The sequence below is a fragment of the Podarcis bocagei genome, assembly GCF_964188305.1.
Source record: "Podarcis bocagei genome assembly, chromosome: 4".
Classification (NCBI taxonomy): Eukaryota; Metazoa; Chordata; class Lepidosauria; order Squamata; family Lacertidae; genus Podarcis; species Podarcis bocagei.
In genome coordinates this window covers 52,743,376-52,758,240 of record NC_138128.1, presented here as the reverse complement: position 1 = coordinate 52,758,240, position 14,865 = coordinate 52,743,376, and the positions used below count along the sequence as shown (strand labels likewise).

The window sequence follows — 14,865 nt, the reverse complement described above, 5'->3', positions numbered from 1 at the left end:
TTTAATCGTTGTTCACTTTCCTTCAGGAATGTTGTTTTGGCTGCATTTCTTTCTAAGGACCTCTAGCTATCTTCTGCTTCTGCCTTGCTTAATCCTTGCTTTTTATGGAGCAATGCCTTTTTGTATAATCTGATTGCTGATGCATAGAATCACTTACCCAGCAATGGAGCACAGAAAACATACTTAGTGTGCTTAATGTGTGTCATGATAGTAGATCCTGCTATGAAGCAATGTAAATAGTAACAGTAAATAGTTTTTGGCTTCTTTCTGGTATTAACTTGCATAGTAGTTGTTTTATGCTAATGGTAGCATGGATATCACATGACTAACATGGTCATCGGCTGGTTTTGAACCAGGAACATACTTAGGTGGATTAATAACTAAACAGTTCTCCTAGTTCTTCCTTGAGACATCCTTTGGCTCCAGATCTACATTCTCTGGTCTGTTTTTAATGGTCAGGTGAGTTATACCAATCATGGAACTAGTTTTGCGGCTTCTTAGCTAGAGTTTTTCCCTGGAGCTCCATTCCTTCAGAGTTTGTATAACATTATGACTGAGTATTTGTATCCATCATGAGCAAAAATCTTATTAGAGCTCTTTGGAATTCAGTCCTCCCTTGCTTCCCTTTAAAGTAATACTATCGCCGTTATTGACGTCACAATGGATATGGAAAATGTCGAAGCATCTGAGGCCAGTATCCCGATTTAGAATCATGCCTGTTACACAAACCATTCCCATAGACTTCACTTTGTGGGTGCTGTTGCAAGGCACACACATATAATGCACTTTCTGTGCCTGTCCTTATTTTATTTATTTATTAAATCATAAATTTCACTCAGGGAAGCAAACATCAAAACAACAAAAAAAATTTTAAAAAAAAATTGAAGAACAGACAACTGTGCACAACTAAATAATGTCAAAGTTTCTAGGAACAATATATTTCAGCCATCAAATGCTTAAGTAAACAGGAGTGTTTTAAAATGGCAATAAGAGTGCCTTTTATCAGTGGAACACCTACTACAATAGATACACCTTGTAATAGTGCAACAGTATTAGTTAGTTTTCTCAGGAAAATGTCTTCTAGCCCACAAAGTTGGAGGCTAGTTATCTTTCTTTTTTCAATTTATTAGATTTAAATTCCGCTATTCCAAATGAACCCAGATACGCTGTCTTGGACATAACATACACTGGGTCTGTCTGAACAATCATATCTTGGCTTAATAAATGGAGATATGAACAAGCCTCTTGGCTACACATGTGATCTCTTTGCTGTAACTATATTTTCCTGTTTCATTCAAATCTGGAAACTACGGTTAACAGTTTCAGAAAAAGCTAGGATGGACAGCCAACAACAAACATCACTTAACATCTTGGCTTGTTCTGACGCTTTTAACCATAGTATCCTAATACAGATGAAACAAGAAGCTATAGTTAATGGAAGACTTCTTGCTCATTTGTGCAAAAGACAGAGGACTCAGCTATACAGCTGCAACTACAACGTTTTAAGTGCAATATACAATGTGACACTAGATGGCAATGGTGAGTCTTATGGAAAAGTCAATGTATTTTTAAAAACACATTTTCAGAATGGTTTTTATATGTGTATAGATTCCACCAGAATTGGCCAAGAGGCTTGTTACTATCTCATTTTATTAAGCTGATATATGATAGTCTAAATGTGGCTTGAATTTTGGTGTAAAACCCTTCACCACTATAAAAACATAGAGAACTAAGACTCAGTAATCAAAACCCAGAAAAAATGGTTTTGTAGACAGCCAGCACTAGAAAAATGGACCAAATGATGTTTTAGGGTCAAGCCCCAGACTATAAATTTACAACCTGAATTCCACTTTCACTGGACTCCACCTGAGTATTTCCTTTTGCTACCCTGCTGCACCTGAGATTAGTAATTTCTAGGCTTTGCTCTGCATTATGTTCTGATAAAAACTTTTTAGAATTTACAAAAAAGAATGATGAACCCAAACTTTCCTTAACAGACTCAGAGTTCAAGATATGGCAGTTCTCCTGTGCACGATGAAAGTGTAAGTTGAAAGAAAAAGACAGTACAAACTCCACAGAGGTGACTTGGTGGTGGTATAACAACATGCAAAGCTAAAGTTGGCTTGAAAGGAAGTCAGTTTCTTTGATGCCTCACTTGCAGTCATTGAATTATCCTGTGTTTGTCCGTAAGGTTGAATAAGAGATTGTTGGACAAGTCCTCAATATGTTTGATTTCTACATCATGACACTTATTGATTGATTGATTGATTGCTGATTATTAACTTTATTGTGGAAAGAGGAGTGGGGGAGTCTGTCATCCTGGTGCACGACCAGAGAGATGGAGAGGAACAGGACCACTGGTAACATCTGCAGAATGGGAATGCCAGCAATGCTCAGATTATTGGAATCTAGCACTTTTATTTCATGGCAGATTCACATGACCCAGCTGGCAAAAGATGATCTGGAATAGCATTATGATTTCCGCATCGCTAGATGTACCAAGCCACTATGTAACCATGGAGACTGGATTGAAAAATGGCATAGTTAATATGGAGTTAGATCAAAAAAAGCTCTTCCATATATGAAGTCATCTTCAGTTCAGGGAAGGAATGTTTAATGCTAGAGGAAGCCTGTACAACTTGTGACCCAACAAGCTAAAACGCAGCCAGTAAGCCATGATTTGCGACCTGCCCGATACTTGCACTCCCTTCTTTTGCAATACCAGGCAGGTAGGGAACCAAAAGGTTTGTTGAGCCCCTCTTGGCTGGTAGACTGCATTCAGGCTGGTAGGTCACAAATTGTGCAGTCCTAAGAGCGCCGCATACAAAAAATGAAGCTAAACCCACATATGTTCGTCTGCTTGGCAAAAGGCTGTATCTTCTCCTAAGCAATAAAGAATAAGAACTGCTACCAAGCAGACCCACCTCTAACAGGATTTTCAGAAATCTTGCACAAGTGTTTGTGGTACAGAGCTTGTTGCTATTTTTCTTCTTGTCACAGTGCTTTTGGGTGCATCCTTTGGACTCTCTCTCCCTCTGTGTGTGTGATGCAGCAAGTATATAACAACCACAATCCCAGACCATCCAAGATATGCTCAAGAACCCATGTGGTACAATGACTGAAGTGTTGGGCTTCAGTGTGGATTAAAATCCCTGTTCAGCTATGGAGAGTGTTATTGCTTAGCCTAGCATACATCATAAAAGGTGGCAACTGTGAGGTTAAAATTGGTTGTTTGAATAATGGTGGGATGCAAGCATACTACATATACAGATCCTACATCCTGGGCCTGAAAGGACATGATTCAGCATATGGCACTGCACCTTACAGAAGTTTGCTTTAACATGATAAGAAATCCTCAAATAGCAGATATCAGAGAAAGGATGGATAATTTTTCTACTTTTTTACGTTACACAAAATTCTGTTCTTCCTGCATAACAGGTATGGGGAACCTTTGGCTCTCCACATGTTACTGAACTACAACCTCCATCATCACATCAGCTTGCTAGAGCTGATGTCACTTGTAGTTCAGCAACATATGGAAGGCCAAAGGTTCCCATGTCTGCTGTAATAAAACCCCCAGAGTTTTATCTGGACAAGGTTTACTAGATGCAGCCAACCTGCCTTCAGTGCCAAGGATCATTTTTTAAAAAATGGCACCCCCCTGTAAAAGTCATCTGGAAACATGAATGCTTGGTGTCATTCAAAACCCTGAGCCAATGAGATACTTAATACAGGGATCACCATTGTGAAAGCTTTCTGTCCAACTATGGTAGCTGTCAAATTAATCACACTTGTGATTGCCATCTTTGCAGGTAGAGGAGGAGTCATTTGTTATAGGTTGCTCTTGTAGAATATTTGATTAAATTAAGCATATGTGGAGGTTGCTTGAAACTCAAGCAGTTTCCTAAATCTGGATATGAGTAGGCAGTGCCATAGAAGAATTTTTAGGAGTTTCCAATCAACTTTTTCATATTGTCACCTTGATAACGGAACAGTTTGGGGTCAGGTTACCTGAAACACCACCTGACCCTGTATGAACCTGTAAGGTCATTTAGATCAGCACTCTACAGGATATCATAGAGTAGGTAAACTGAAAGCAGGCATTTTCTGCTGTTTCCCCTGCACATTGATGTGCCCTTCTCTTTGCCCTACATGAAGCATCACAGCAATTTCCCTCGATTGTCCTGTTAAAGGCATACTTTTTTCCGGCAAGCTTCCCCTAATCCATCAACTCAGGCCCTGTACCACTGGATTTCTGTTTCTATGATGTAGTTTTATTGTTTTTACGCTGATTTGCATTGTTTGTACACAACGTTGAGGGTTTATTTGAATATTAAGTGGTTCAGAAACATTTTTAAATAAATAACGCAACTGAAATGACAACTACTAATGGATTTGTGACACATTGGGAGTAATCCTCTATCTACAATTTCCTTTCTTCCATGTCTTGCAGTCTCCAAGGACACTCTCTCCAACTCCATCTGCAGAAGTAAGTTCAATGGAAGCTGTGCCCTGCATTATATGATGATGATGATGATGATGATAATAATAATAATAATATGACTACCAGTAAAACAGTATTATTGCTTGTTGCTTGTTGCGTGCTGCCTTCTTGTAAGTTGCCATTCTGTGACTACGCAGTCCACCGTGCTGAATGCAATTCAGTAGCAAATTGCACATGTCATTTATTTAGCTTATTGCCCTCAATGCAATCAATCTCATCTCATAATGGCAGGCTCGGATTTTGCTTTAAAAAAATCAAAAGACTCAGGGGCAGTATGGTTACATAACTGGGACACTGAAATTTCAGAGGTCAAAGGTGAAGAAGTGAGCAGGGAGCAGGATCAGTAACTGTTGTTAAGTAGTGGAAACGAACTGAATAGTTGGAGCTGGTGAGCAATGCAATCATATATGCAGGGTTCCTTCTATATGACAGTTGGGAATGAATGGAACAGACTATTCAACATCCTTACCCAGTAAGGTAAAGGTAAAGGGACCCCTGACCATTAGGTCCAGTCGTGATTGACTCTGGGGTTGCGGTGCTCATCTCACTTTATTGGCTGAGGGAGCCGGTGTACAGCTTCCGGGTCATGTGGCCAGCATGACTAAGCCATTTCTGGTGAACCAGAGCAGTGCACGGAAACGCCGTTGCCGGAGTGGTACCTATTTATCTACTTTCACTTTGACATGCTTTCAAACTGCTACGTTGGCAGGAGCAGAGACCGAGCAACGGGAGCTCACCCCATCGCGGGGATTCGAACCGCTGACCTTCTGATTGGCAAGTCCTAGGCTCTGTGGTTTAACCCACAGCGCCACCCGGGTCCCTATATTACCTTACCCAGTAATATATAGCAAATCTTGGAAGGATCAAGGTGGGATAAGGTGACTTCAGGAGCTCCATCTTCATGCTAGTATGAAGCCTCTGGAATTTTTGGTGCTTCCATATTCAGTGTTTCAATGATAGACTTTTTGGACAGGCTAATATTTTTTAAATGGTTCCCAACTCTCTTAAGTGTCAGCTCCCATGTTATGAGGGAAATGCTTTTTTGTAACATCTAGTTTGTCTCCAACTGTCAAGGAACTGAAGCAGCGAGTTACTATGGAAAAAACATTTTAGCAGCATCTTAACCATTATAACCCTTAATATTATAATATATATGTAAAATATTTTCTTACCTCAGGGATATCAGGATCTTCGGGATCGGATGATACACCGGTCTACCAGCCAGGGGTCCATTGGTTCTCCTGTGTACAGTCGTCACAGCTACACTCCTACAATGTCACGTTCACCACAACATTTTCACAGACCTGGTAAGGCCCAATGTAGGCAAGTGGCCAAGCCACAGAATCTTAGCTTCTTTATGTCATAGAATTGCATAGAAAAGGAATCTGACACTTTAGTATTACATGACTTCTTGCATACGGTTTGGTTCCCTCCCCCTTCCTTTTCACTTTTTGATATTTTTAATTAAGCTGCCTGGAATCTATGCCAATTAGAGAAAAGCACACAATTTCCTGCAATGAGTCTTGTTGTTAGGGGGAATGTTTGAGTCTTAGGGTAAAGCGATTACTGTTGGGAAATTAAATTGGTTGCTTATCCTTTCTTTTATAAGTGGCAAGTAATGTTGAATATCATGCTATAGGGACCTTTTTAATGAGTCCTTGGTTTCAGACTGTGGAATACTCCTGATAATTAAACCTCGCAGTCCACATGACCTCTCTGCTTTGATGTTGAAATGGAAGGCCATCTTTAAAAGCAGGAAAATGCTTAGTGTGAAGACAGACATAAAATTTTTTAAAAGTTAAATGCAAATTCCATAGCCATTCCTTCCTTCCTTCCTTCCTTCCTTCCTTCCTTCCTTCCTTCCTTCCTTCCTTCCTTCCTGCTTTCACATCTGAAATGTCCACTGTACACACTAGTGAATCAAACGCTGGTTCAGATGTTAGGCTTGCCTCCCCACTTATGTCTTCCTTTTTTTAAAAAAATGTAATTTGTTGCCTTCTTAATTATTTTAAAGAAAAGTTAAGTTTATAAAACGTAAATCTCTTCTGAGTGTTTGAGGCAGGAAGAGATTTCTTGGTGACATCACAGGGGTCAGCCCAATGAATAGTTAAATATAGCCTCAAACTGGCAGAATTGTTCTTTTCATAGCTTTATCCTGCTGTGGAAAGCTAACTATCAACTGGTCACTTTGAATATTTTTGCAGGGTAGCACTCACTGCTCTTAAAATGTTGTGCCTGCATTCACCCCTAGCTAGCCATTAAGGTCTACAAATTGCAAACCAGTTCATCTGTTAAAGTTGCATGCACAAAACAGTGAAATTTCTACTTCAGAGATGTGCATTAAGCTGTATTTTTCTTTGAGGTCTTGCCTTTAAAATGTACGTCCCTAAATAAACTGCTCGTGGGTAGCATTGTGAGCAAAATCTGGAAATTAAAATTGGTTAGCCTTACTCTGGAAACAGTATGGAACCCCAAAACTAAGGTTTTGGGATTCAGGTTAGGGAGAATTGCATAGCTACCTTATCCAAACGCAGGTGAAGCAAATGTCTAGATGCATGTTTTTCACAAAGGAATTTATTAGTATCAAGTTTGAGTGCCTTCATATGATGATGGTAAGCTTAAAATGGTAAGCTTAAAATGTTGAAGAGGTTTTTCATATAAAAGGCACAAATGAAATTTGGTTTATCATATAGCACTGACAAGATGATGATGAATTCTTCAAGATATACATGGTTGAGCCAACTGAATCTATTGGAATCTATGAAAAAGCTTCACATTTCTGCTTCTTGTGATTATAGCTCCATATATGCTAGGTGATAAACAAATCCAGGCTTTCTTAAGAGTTTGACAGAGCACAATGGCTAGTTGTTTTTATTTCTGTGGGAAATGATGATCCAAGATGGCATTGGCCTCATTCAGATATAATGCTCAACAATAATTAAGGACAAATGAATGAACCACTCCTCTTTCCTTCTCTGGTATGGCCTCAAGGAAAAGATCAGAAGCTATCACTTCCATTTTTAACCACCTGCATTTTGGCATTAGGTGTACTTATCTGTCAGTATAATATAGTCAAAAGCAATAAAATATAGTTGTTAATCTCCAACTGATTCCATTTCAGGAAGGATCTATATGACAACTCTTAGTATGTGAATTTGTGAACATAATCTATGAACAGAATTTAATATTTCAACTGTAATTGTAACTAAGAATGGTACAGTGTTTCCTTTAAACCATGATTTAACTAACTTAAGAGTGTGAAATATGACAAGATGTAGGACATGCCATTTCTCAAAATTGTATTTGTGAGATTTATTAAGATTGAGACAATGATTCAGTTTGCTTTGCTGGTATTTTGAATAGCTTTCTAGCATTGTGTATTTAAATAAATGCAGGAAATAAAATGGTTTCTGAGAGCAGTTCAAATTACTGGGGAAACAACCAGTATTATATTTTGAAATGACTGGGAATTTGCCCCCCAAAGTTGGACAAGGAACACCGTTATTCACACAATAGCAGATATTTGCAGATTTTTTGTAACCCCAGATCTCAAAATTTCCAGAATGATTTTGGAAGTGACCTAAAGGCACTTTTTGAAAATTCCCTCATTGATAAACCACATGAAAGGCTACATCGATTAGACTATATATTCTATTCAAAAATGGCTCTCTTCCAGTATCTATATTATATTAAAAACTTTCATCATAAGGCCCCAAGGTGTTCCTGGTGTTCTTAGTGGAATGACTAAATTCTTCTTCCAGAATTTCTTAGAACAATTTTAAAAGGACTTTGTACTTTGTTTTGGCATTGTTTGGTCAGGTTGTCACCCAGACAGCTGCTGCTTCTGAAACTCATTTGGGTTCAGGGTGTGTGATGCATGTATAATAGTTATTTTTTGCTATATAGAGAGAGTACTAATTTAAGCCTGGGCTAAGGAAGTATCCAGTGGCAATCTTGAGTTTTCACCTTCTTCCTATGACTTTTCCTAATATTTGTGTAATCTTATTTCTTCCTAGTTTGTTTAGTGCTTTTCTCCCTCTGTTCTCTCCCCGCCTCCAGCCACTGGCCCTGCTTCTGTCTTATTTTGTGTTCTCTTTTCTTTGTTTCCATTTTGTCTTGCCTCACGATTTCTTGCCGCTGCAGAGCTGCAGTCTAACGGTGTGCAGCGGTTAGCCCACCTGCGCACTAGCAGTCCCATCTCCACCCACAATGACTCCCGCCCCTACTCCCCTTTCCGACACCACTTCATCCCCCATGTCAAAGGTAAGGAGACAGGCCATTCAAGCTAGTGTCAGACAGACTGGAGATTTATTAGCATTCAAGGAAAGCTAATAAGGCACATCTCCATCAAGTGGCTATCAGCTGTGTGACTCCCGGCATGCCTCAGACTTGCGTCATAATGACTGTGTTAGACCTGACATACCTTCTCCATCTTCGAGGAAGTATGTCCTTTCTAAGGGTCTCCTTAGGTGAAGTGCTCCATTTCTTATGTTTTAGGAAAGTGTGGCTCTTTGAACAGCAAGGTGACAGAATTTTGCTGCCTTGGAAACGTAACTCTGGAATTGCCATAACTCTGAATCTCACTCTTCAAACACATTGGCATGTCCTATATTTTCTGTAAGGTCTCCAGTAGCAGCTCTCCCCGTGCTTCAACTTCCAACACAAATAACGCCATGTCTGTCAAGCTTCACACAGAGACATTTTTCACTTACAATGCCTTCTAGCATAGCCTCCTTCCCTCAAATCTAAGGCCAGATTCAGGTCATTTTACCAGCTCATACACTGGCAGACCCCAGCGTTGAACAACAAGGCTTGCTCTAATATAACAAATCCCAGCTCCTGTCTTAGGAATGCAGGAAGCTTCCTTATAGCATATCTACACTGATTGGCAGTGGCTTTCTACAGTTTCAGACAGGAAGCTTACCTAACCCTACCTGGAAATGCCAGCAATTGATACTGGGAGTTATCACAAGCAAAGCATGTGCCCCTACCACTGGGCAAACCACCATGAGAGGGTGCATTCATATAACATTTTTATTGTCTGGAGTGACATGGTACAGTCACTACTTATAGTCAAAAGCTAAGATTCATCTCTCTTAAAAACTATCTTCATAGTTTAGCTTGCTTTTCATACTGTCACACTATTTAACTCTTAAAATTCCCTACCTGTTCCAGGTAGCTTGCTCCATCTTCCTGCCAGTATATTGATCCTCCATGATGACTATCCTACCACTTTGTATACAAAAAAAGTATCAGGTGTTATAACGATTGTAATACAACAAAACCAAAACACCAAACCGGCTTGCAAAAATAAAGGACAATTTTACTTAGTTCAAAAAATTAGAGTGCAATGTGCATATCAAAGCCTGGAGATACTTATAGACATACAGTCAACTAGTGGCACAACTCTGCCAATAATGTATATAGTAATAGTGTCATAGCACAGCTGAAACAAGCGAATCGTTCTACAGTTAATTAACTACTGGAAGCGCAAAGTCCTGTAAGTGGGAATGGTTGCAAGAAAGGGTTCTTCACATGGCCATATGTAGATCTCCAGGCTTTGATATGCACGTTGTGCTTTAATTCGTTGAACTAAGTAAAATTGTCCTTTATATTTGCAAGCCAGTTTGGTGTTTTGGTTTTGTTGTATCCTGCCACTTTGTCTACCCATTTTCCTCCCGGTATCCATTCCTTCTTGTTCCCAATGTGCCCTATATAATTTTCAACTCCTCCTGAATCACTCACTCAGGAGCTGATGTGAGCAGCAGTAGATTAGGTGAATTGCTAAAAGCCAAGAAGATTTATGCTCAAGTTATACTACACATTTCAGTGTCCTGAACTGAAGTAATATGGATGTTAAATAGATTGCATGGTTTCCATGGGCCATTATCGGAAATGATAATAGTTCTTAACCTCCTCCTGTCTCCAGTAATAAGACACACTTTACAACCTTTTCGTTCCAGTTTGTTTTAATCCTCACCATAGCAAAACTCACTTCATCCTTTACACATGGGGTCCCTTAAAAACAGAGGCAAAATTCATGTTTGCATGCACTTGATCCATAAACTCCAGTTCAACATTTCCATGCTGCAGACCTACTGTAGCATCCTCCTCCTTTCTCAAGGCATTCCCATTCTCTCTCATAATATGGTAGAGCTAGTGGCTCCTTTAGATTTGACATGGCAAACTTCACTGAGGTTCAGCTCATAGTTATCAGTTTCTGAAATAAAGATTTTCGTGTGTAACTCAAATTTGTGTCCTGCTTTGTCCATTCGAATGACAAAATCGGGAAAAACAGAAGGGCATTTAATTGTATCTTGTACAATAAAGATATGGGATATACTTCCATGCGAAAGTGCCAGCATGACTATGTGTGCATGTGCCTAGGGGTGATGTTTTGATATCTGCAGTCCACACTCAGCAGTAGCTTAAGGCCATGCTGGGCTTCCCCACTTCTGCACAAAGTTAATGGTGCCAATTATGGAACCAGCACAGGCTCTGCTATGTGCTCAGATGCCTTCACAATGTTCATACAGCATCTCCCAGGAAGAAAGGTGCTTCTCTTTCTAGGAGTTTTTCCCACGTACTTGTGATGCCAAACTATGACATGAGAGTACAGAAAGCTACCATCCAGATGTGTGCTAAAGTGATTTGTGCTAGATTCTCAGCCATTTTAAATTGCAATTGGCAATATTGAATAAATCAGTAATTAAATGGACCTAAGGTAATGATTGATTGTATATTAATCTGATTGTGACTTGCTGGAGGGGAGAGTTCATCTTCTTTGAAAGTTTTGGCTTTGAAGCGTTTAGAAACTGCATGTTTCAAGTAGGGTAGATAGGTAAAAAAACCCTGCAGGAATGTATTTTGCTTTCATGGGGTTTGGATCACATACATTATATCAATCTCCCTTAAGATGACCCAGCAAGGTTGGTTAGTAATAAAACTTATTTGTTTTATTGTTTATTAAGTTTGTATATTCCCTTCATTTGAAGATCTCTTAAAAACACAAAATGCATAATAAAAACAAGAACAAAACTAAGCAATCACCCCCTCTCCACCCCATCTCCCAAAATTGCCACTGCATTATAGGTATAGGGAGTTTCACAAGTAGGATGCGGAGAGAATTCAAATCCTTATATAACAACTGATTGTCAGTCACATGGATAAAAAACCCCACCAGATATGAGAAGGAAAAGCAGTTGACAGGAGCATGTGAGAGGGGAAGGGTTAAGATTTCCCTCTACAGCTGCAGTCTTAGTTATTACCTCTCCCCACATGCACCAGTTGACAATTTCTCTTAAAAATTATTGATAAGCTTATCTGCTGGATTGAGAACCAAAAAGTAGCACTGTGCTTCCCATGACTGCTTTCTGCACTCCCCCACCCTTTAATTACATGTGCTTACATAGCCATATGTTTTTTCTCCTTTTTTTAGTTGAAAAATACCACCATGGTTCTCATGAATGCATTCAGCTCTATTCTCCCATTTGTTTTATCCTCATTTCTGTACATGACTTTTTTCCTTTTCTTTTCTCAGATGCGGCTCCATTCTACATAGGTATGCCATGTCTCAGCTCTCTTGTGACACCCCTCTCCAATACCCAGAGGGACTTTGTGTTGTTGTTCTTACCCATGTTCACTCCCTCTTTGCTGATGCTTCCTTCCTTCCAAGTGTCATTCTAACAGATACATTTTACTACTTTAGCTAACAACATGTTAGGCACAATTCAGCCGCTCATATTGGCCTCTATTCACAGATGTGTAAATCTGTGGCTCAGTCTGTAGCACAGGGCTGTTTGACCAGAATATCAAGGGTCCTTTGTTCTTTCCATTTAACTTAATGCTTGTCAGTAGAGATTACTGTCACCCTTCAGCTTTCTGCAAATAGCATTTCAATGCAAATTTACTAGAGAGCCAAACAGAGGTTAAAAAAAAAGTGTGATGAAATGCTGATAACCAATTCCTCTTTTTAAAAAAGTTTAATGTACATGTTTGTAGGATATTTCTAGCAGGTTGAGAACCACATGATGGTGCATCCCAATTTTGAACTGTAAAATGTTGCCTTGAACAAACAAAGTTAGCATAGCATAAAAGCCACATGGAGGCCACTTGAAGCCACATAGCAGCCACTCCATGAGGACTGGTTTCCATTGGCTGTTTTCTCTCCTCACCACTGCCACACATGCATGATGTATAGAAGAGCTGCCATGCAGAGACAGTTTCAAGTTGTTTGACTTGCTTTCACATATGTCCTGTCAAATGCACGATTAATTTTCCTCCAGCTCCTGAGAGCAAATAAAGAGGTTACCATAACCCACTGTAAATACACCACATCTATTGATTTAATGTTTATTTTCTAATAAATACATATTCTACAGAAAATATATGTCTCTCTCCAAGCAGTCATTCACTTTTTTTTAGCACTGATACTAACTGATCGCTAGTGTCTTTGAAAAGCCACATGTATGAGGATAGACATAAACTAAGTTCTTACTGATCCTGAGCTTTAGGGATGAGTTGAGTAATCTATGAACTGAATGAATTGGATTCCCTCCCTTCAGCATATTGATAACCCACTCCCAGGTTTTTAAAGGAACAGTTTGCACATCAGAAAACTGTATCAGAGAGTGCCACTCAATAGCAGACACAGGCCCTTTCCAGGGAGGCTCACCTGATGTTGACTCTATTACCTTATGGTGCCACTTGTAGACTGTTTTAGTTGCCTAGGCATTTTAGATATTATTTGAATAATGGTTTTAATCTTGCTTAGCTCTTTTTAATTTACTTTTAATATTGGCTTCCGCTGTTACACTGGTTTTATAATTACTGTATTTGTTTTAGTTGACTGTTTCTAATCCTCTTCATTTGTGAGCTTCTCTGAAGACCCTTTGGGTTGAAGAGCAGGCTAACAACTTAGGACATATACATGGGATAAAGTGATTCAGAGTCCCATTGACATAGTTCAAGCTTGAAAAGCTTGGACAGGTTTTATACGCTGTCCCTTCCATGCAAGCATAAAACACCTATGTGTGCAGCTGTATTACACACAATTGGAGTTTATACGACAATGCATTGGTCTCCCTGTTGATTAGAAGGAATCTCCAGTCCAAACTTTCAGTCACTCACTTAATCACTATGTATCACTGGCTGTGCAGCTGGCATTGAAGGGAAAACATACTTTGACTGCTTCTGTTCATGAATGAAAATGTGGGAAAGTGTCAATAGAACAGCTCCCCATGTGCCCCCTCCCCGCCCTCTAGCAGTTGTTGGATTACAACTCCTGTCATCCCTGACAATTGGCCATGCTGCCCTGGACTCACAGATAGGCCCATGTGGAGGGGAAGGCAGCCAGGTACATTTGTTCTGGACCTTTAGAGTGCTAAGCTGGCTGGGGGAGCCTGTTGGACTTGCGCTGTTTGAGTTTATAACTTTATTCTAACAAGACTCCAGCCCCTGGCCCCAGACAAGTTCTGTATGGACCTGCTGACAGGAGTTAGAGTTCAGCCTCATTGCGAGGGCCACAGGCTCATCATACCTACCATAAGATAATTTCCTGGAGATGAGATGAAAAACAAGACCCTAGAGAGAAAGGAGTGCAGTTATTTATTTATGCTAGTTTGATCAATCAAAGAAAGAGCAAACCAGAATAATTAATCTGAAGCTTTTCTCCTTCTCGTACATGTATGATCATTTGAAATAAATGATTCTCTTCTAAGGGTGCAGATAATTTGACTTGGGGTTTGCCTAGCAATGACTTTGCCAAATGCCATGACTCTTCAACTGAAAGTGTGAACCCTGGCTGATATTAAATCATTACCATGTAACTTCCCATTCCGCTCCACGGCTTGTCCATTTAATTTGACTGCATTCTTCCTCACGCATGCTGTTGGAATGTACAAATGAGAGGATGCAAGCTGCCTGATTTCCAGCCTGATGTGAATGTCTCTCTTAGCACAGACTAGCAGTGCCTTCTAACGCTAGCCATATTTCCTGACTACCAACTATATATATTTTTTGTTTGGTTTTCCTTCTCCACCGTCTTTTGGTTGGGTTTTTGAATTATGCCTGCTTCTTTACTGCTGTTTTTGTTTTTGTTTCTGTTTCCCCATTCTCCTCATTGGAGGCAATGAGCCGTCCAGCGGTCGGAACTCCCCTGCCCCTTACCGGCCAGACAGCCGCCCTCTAACACCAACTTACGCTCAGGCCCCTAAACATTTCCATGTTCCAGGTAGGAGCTGGCAATGTATGTCTCGGTGTCCTGTCATAGTGTAGACCAGTAGCCTTTGTAACCCTTGTCTTGTCTCCATTATCTCATGCTGTTTAGTTCGTTTGTTTTTTGGAGTATACCATGAACTGCT

General features: G+C 39.8%; 1 protein-coding gene across 33 annotated transcripts in view; it reads left to right on the top strand.

Moving 5' to 3' along the window:
* ABLIM1 (actin binding LIM protein 1) overlaps window positions 1–14,865 on the top strand; it is a 208,286-nt gene that overhangs the window by 173,134 nt on the left and 20,287 nt on the right. For 10 of the 33 annotated variants that reach the window (XM_081192939.1, XM_081192950.1, XM_081192921.1 and 7 more), the window contains 5 exons: window positions 1,998–2,042; window positions 4,454–4,489; window positions 5,682–5,811; window positions 12,045–12,065; window positions 14,631–14,735. In XM_081192939.1, the coding sequence (XP_081049065.1) occupies window positions 1,998–2,042; window positions 4,454–4,489; window positions 5,682–5,811; window positions 12,045–12,065; window positions 14,631–14,735 (337 nt within the window). The remainder of the gene's footprint in view (window positions 1–1,997; window positions 2,043–4,453; window positions 4,490–5,681; window positions 5,812–12,044; window positions 12,066–14,630; window positions 14,736–14,865) is intronic. The other 23 variants (XM_081192943.1, XM_081192930.1, XM_081192929.1 and 20 more) reach the window with 6 other exon arrangements.